The sequence below is a fragment of the Corvus kubaryi genome, unplaced genomic scaffold (assembly GCF_017639235.1).
Source record: "Corvus kubaryi isolate FWS band 111438036 unplaced genomic scaffold, C.kubaryi_AGA036_p1.0 69, whole genome shotgun sequence".
Classification (NCBI taxonomy): domain Eukaryota; kingdom Metazoa; phylum Chordata; class Aves; order Passeriformes; family Corvidae; genus Corvus; species Corvus kubaryi.
The window spans coordinates 8472084-8478083 of record NW_024582057.1 but is presented as its reverse complement, the minus strand read 5'-3'; the positions used below and the strand labels follow the sequence as shown (position 1 = coordinate 8478083).

The window sequence follows — 6000 nt, the reverse complement described above, 5'->3', positions numbered from 1 at the left end:
CAGGTTGGTGGGCTTTTTGGTGTGGGTTTGGTGCTTTTTTTCCAATTGCCCAAATGTCAGAAATACCCTCTTAGCAGAGGTAGTGTCAAACCAGAAATTCAGTGTGTTATCTGTGGGAATTTGAATGGGGCAGTTCCTCCCTTACACTAAGTTTTTTAATGTTTTCCCCTGAAAATTACCTGCCACTTACATCAGCTTCCTCTGACAGACCACTACTGAGAGCCTTGAGCACTGGCAGCCTGAAAACCACGTAAGTTTTACAGCTGATTAAGCCCTAAATCAGTGTGCTATGGAAAAGAAGGTATTTCAATATAATAAAAACATTGGATTCACCACACACCCTGTTGCAATGATGGGCCAGCAACAATAAATAAGACAGCAACATGCAAGATCCTCTTGGGAGACTATCAAGACATGCTTGTGCTGAAGATTCTTGAACTGACCTGGAAGAACTCAGTGAAGAGAGGGGAAGTTTCAAGAAGTCTGTGTGCAGTAATCTAAATACCAAAATGACTTAGTCTTGCACTCTTACTGTACCTGCAGGGATACAAACAGTGAGTAGAAGCCTTCTGGACACTATTACTGATTTTCAAGAAATACAAAAGCAGATCAGGTGTTAACATTTAATTTTATTTATAAAAAAATTGTAGAACGTATTAAATACAAACATTTGGAAAAAGCAATCAAGGCTTCGCTAAGATGCCCAGGAAGAGGAAGACAGAGAATCAAGAAGCTTACCAGATTTAGAGTGTTTAAACTTGTGGAAGTAATTGATATAATTTTTCACTGACATCTTTATAGGTGGTGGCCATTATAGCAAACAAAGTTATTATTCTTTTTAAAAAACAGATATGATTTGCCGTATCTTCCCACTCAACCACAAAATGTAAGGAAGCAACTTTTTCCAGGTTAAAAAACAGAGTAATAAATACTATTAATACATTTACCCATTACCTACATTCTATAACACTAGACATTTGCTTATAATCACACATGGATATCAAGTGTAGCCCAAAAAAAAATCGATTATACATTTCAAATCTGGATATCCAATAAGGTGTTATAAACTTTATACATTTTCCAGTGAACATCAAAATGAGGACGGTGTTTTGAAGTACAGAAACAAAACAACTGAATGTATCATCTACACTACAAAGGCCAACTACTAAGAGATGAATTGGATCTAGTCATGTTCCAGATAGCTGGAAAGTCCTACAAATTGCCACTGAAAGGCTGGTTGGAAGACAAATCATGTCACATTCTCAGTCTGCATTAGCTCCTCTTGCTCTCTAAAAGGCAAAAGGTGAGAACTGTAGCTGTCTCTCCTGCACCCATGGTAATTAGGGAGTCAACCACCATTCTGCCCTCTACATGGACAAACCCGATTCAAGTTTTCTTAGACAGCTGTTGCTCTTATACTGCTCTTACCTGCAGTATACAGGACACACAGACCACTACACAAGGAGGAGAGACTACAGAAGATACCTCTTCTGCCTTTCAAAAAGAGAGAAGCACTTCCACTCACTGACAGTATGGCACTCCCTCCGTCTTCCCAGCTTACCCTGTATCTGCTTCCGAGCTGCAGCATAACGCACACTGATGTGGCTATATGGCCCTAAAGCCAAATTCAGGTCAAAAAAATCCTGCTTGTGGGACTGACTCTTTGGAGATAACCAAACTATTTTAAAAAAGCAGTGCAGATTAATCTTGGACACATGAACGTTAACAGGTATCTCCCATTCTGCCTTGCACGTGTCAGAACAGTAAAAAGAACTGCCAACTTACCAGCACTCACAGGGTTACTATTGCAAGGACAAGAGTGCCAGGAGTGTTACAGGATACACAGTGTCGGCAGCCAGCTACAGGACGGTCTGGCTGGATACCTGCAAGACCATAGGCAGAATACTCCTGACAAAGCTGCCCTCTGGGGATGGGCTGACGCTGCCCTACGTATCCTGTTGTGAGTAGAGGGTTGAACAAATGGACCCGCATCCTGAACGTGTGTCAGACCCTGTTACCGAGGAAAACATTTTCCAATTATCACATCTACCCTCAAAGCACAGAAGGGACTGCCAATGTGGACACTGCTGGGCTGGAATTGTTAAGCAGACAATTATTTGCAGATCAACATCTTCAGGAACAGCTAAATACCTCTCTTACCAGGCAATCACAGAGCAGCTGCTGGATGTACCAAATAGGCAGTGATTCATTTAGCTGCAAGCTAGAAAAGGTCAATTCCAGCACTTCTCCCAAATCACAACATCCCTTACTGCAACAAAGATATGATTATCCCGCTCTCATCGTGCTCAGTACACTTAAAGCACTTAGTGCAATGAGAACTCTGATGCAGGCTTGACCTCAGATGAAATGACAGGTCAGTTCCACCCCATTCCCTTTTTTTCCTTTTAAGTAATTATTGATATGCATGACCCATATTTCACGAGCCATAGCATATTTTTTTTTAAATACTTAACAACAGATATTTAACAGCCAGAGTTTACTTGACCCAAAAGCCTTGCTCCCATCCAGAGAATTCACTGCCACCTGCAAGCAGGAAATCACATGTAGAGGAATCTTGTGAAGGAATATGGGAGGCCAGAGTACCGAAGAAATTGAAAGAGACACAATAGTCTATTTAGTATGCTGATTGCTTCTCACTCAGTGCTCAGCTTTTAGCATGATATACACCACATTTGAACAAATGAAAGGTTTGGTTTTAGTTTTCTATCTTGGCTGTTTGGGTGGTATTGTTTAGTTTCTAGAATCTTCAAGAAAAGTGGGCCTTCCAAGTCAAAGACAAAAAATCATGATCTTGGCATCAGTGCCACCCCACATTACACCATCAGCAATCAATACAGTGCCCAGCACCCCTACTGACATGTTTGAAGTTACACTCTTACAAGCCACTTGAGTCCAGCAATGGCTCCATTCCAGAAACACACAACGTTACCAAGAGCAGAGTGTGGCCCCTAGTTTCAACCTAGTTTAAAATATATTGTACAAATGCATTCCTACAAATCTGATCACAGCAAAATATATAGTGGTGTTTACACAGCAGGAAAGTTGAATTCCAACAACTCAGTCTTTAAACCAGTGAGAAATATGGGCAATTTTAAAAGAAAACAATAAACTTTTCAAATACAGACATCTGTGAAATATACATGCACACGCACACTCTCGCACACACTCGCACCCACTTACTTCACTCAGTATTAGATTAAGATTACACAAGGCAATTTTCAAGGTTGCATTTACAACCACAATGACAAGAACAGCATTTTTGAGGTAGCTGAAGTCAAAGAGCAAACCACAGCACAAGCAAAGAAACAGGTGCTCGCACTCACACCGAGCCCACTCTTTGGAGACGCGTTATCATGTGCGCAGGGGCGTGTGCTGAAGAGGCACGTGTTCCATGGGGAATGAAGTTCAGCGGCACTGGAGACCTGATAAACTGTTCTCCAGAAAAGCTTACGTTGGGAGACCAGATGCACAGTCAAGGGACCACGGCTTAAATCACTGCACATCAGCTGAGCTGTGGTAACAGCCTGGCTGCTCTTGGTCTGTGGCAGCTCTGCCGGCAGCTCTGCCGACAGCTCTGTCTCACGGGCACTGAAGCAAAGACAGCTGTGGCGGTTGAAGGTGTTATTACTCAGAGCTGTCTGTCCCACTTCTCTCCTAAATGCTACTGCTGGGGGAAAGGTACTTGTGCCCCTGTCTCACCTGCTCCAGCTTTCAGCCTAGAGTTCAAGTTCACACCCACCTCCACACTATTACTTGCCAAAGGACTGTGAACAGGAGCAGCAGAGACACAGACTTGAGTTTCCTTCTTCAGGTGCAGTAACACCTTTGCCACACTAATAGTGCAGAGATGCCAAACTGCCACAGCTTGAATCACCAGACTTCATCTCTCCAAGCCCTTTGCTAGCCTACAACAAGAGGAGTTGAGCTAACCTCACAGCAAATGCCAGGCAATGTGGGCAGAAGGGGATAGAGCTGTGGCTGACAGACAAACTGCCTCAGCCACAGTAACTGGATCCTGTCTCTGGGCATAAACAGAGCTTGATCCTGCCCAAATTACAAAACTGTGTGAAACACATTCATACACACACACACATCATGTCATCAAGAAGCTTTCTATAAATCAACAGTTTGCATGGTTAACTGCTGAAAGTCTTGAAGATGGGATGGAAAACATGGCAAGATGTTTTGCAAAAGTAGAAAGAAAAAAAGTCGACCTCTTGCAATTAGGTCTCTGTTGTGTAGTTGCTGTATGAGAGAGATGGCACAGATGAGAAGTTGTTATTCCACTGCCTTCCTCCAGTAGTCTGATGCAACTCTGCCTGCTCTTTGTATTTGCTCAGAAGATTTTTGGCTTCTTGCAGATCCTGAGAAGAGTTTTCCCCATATTCTTCTTTCAGCCACTGCCTAAACTGCAGAAATTGAAAATACATGTACAAAATGATGAACTGTAACATGAAATTGATGGAGAAGTAATTCTTCTTCCCATCCTACAAAATTTCAACAGCCTTTAGGATCATACACAGTTTAAGAAAAGCACTCCAAATATTGCATGTCCTTCAATATCAGCACAGAATGCACAGCACAGGAACACATATTTGAAATCACTGAGACCCCTAACATCTCCTGAAATGACACTTCTGTGGAACAGCTTGGCTGACTGGAGTAATACAGAGTAAGGAACACCTGCTGGGAAAGGACATCCTGGACTTAAAATCTCCCTGTTCCTGCTGCATACACAAACAGCAAGAGGAATTAGCATGGAAGCCAGTATGACCAGCCAACTTGCCCAAGTCACAACAGGCTGCAAGAAGATTGAAGATCAGAAAGTGAACCACTCTTTCAGGTTTTTTTTCTTGAGCCCACAAACACCAGTAGTAAAAAATGTAGTGTGGATACCCTAATAGGTGTCTTCTAGGAAGAAGTAGTCCTGGAGTTTAATACAAGCTATAGAATAGGACCCCATATGTTACTGATGTGAATGACTGAATAAAAGTACATGGTAACAGATGTACCAGGCCCAGCTGATGGTCAGCCCAGTTCTGTATCCTGCTTTAAGAGTAACCAGATGTAAATGACGAGGAAAGAATCAAGCAATGGCAGGGCAATAATGGTGAGACCTTTTCCCTGGCCATTTCTTCAGCTTGCAGCAATTTTCAGCTCAGGTGCTTTCAGAGGCTGAGGCAATATCTTTGTGTTTGATAACACAAAGTAATTCTTTTGTCATGAGATCACATTTTAAACCCACAACTTCTGACCACAAAATATCTGTATGCCAACAAGCTCCATAAGTACATATTGTATAAACCCCCCCACTCCTTTTCCTTGATTTAGACCTGCCAACAGCTATCACTGTCTCACAGGAAAGAGTGGCAATTCCACATGTTCACTTTTCCTATCCACTCAAATCCATCACTTCTTTGCCAGTTGGAGAATTTGAGTCCAGCTGAGGACAATTCCAGCTGAGGAACTGTCCGATTCCTCAATTTTGTAGAGCTTATCTGCAGAAGCAGCTAGTAAACACAGACTGTTGTGTTCCAGTGGGGATAATATTAATTGTCCAAACCTTAACCTTCATAGCTTTGTTCTGTTTGGGGCTCATGAACAGCTTGATCCACAAGGATCATTAACTAGGACACTGGAAGGAGGCAGGACCTCAACATGATACTTCCTCCCATTCCTTAAAGAGGTCCTGAGACAAATCTGAAGCCTCAGACTACCATGTGGAAGTTTGGAACAGGTGCAAATTATGTTGTGACCTTAGTGACTAAACCTCATCCTATAAGACCAAGATCTAAAGGACAACATTCCAGAGAGCCCACAGGATACCACCACCCTTTAGTGGCACAGCAAAACACCCAATGCTGCTGAAATCTGAAAAAGTTCACGCCCTTGGCAGATGGCACCATTCCACTGAAATCAGGTGTGTAAACAGACACCTGCTAAGGATGTGGTTGCTCTTAAGAGACAGTAAAAAACTAC

At 42.5% G+C, this 6000-nt stretch overlaps 1 protein-coding gene across 2 annotated transcripts in view; it reads right to left on the bottom strand.

Moving 5' to 3' along the window:
* Window positions 1-609: 609 nt before the first annotated feature.
* DUSP22 (dual specificity phosphatase 22) overlaps window positions 610-6000 on the bottom strand; it is a 43466-nt gene continuing 38075 nt past the window's right edge. For both annotated transcript variants that reach the window (XM_042049042.1, XM_042049041.1), the window contains exon 7: window positions 610-4430. In XM_042049042.1, coding sequence (XP_041904976.1) covers window positions 4245-4430 — 186 coding nt within the window. In that variant the 3' untranslated portion in view covers window positions 610-4244. The remainder of the gene's footprint in view (window positions 4431-6000) is intronic.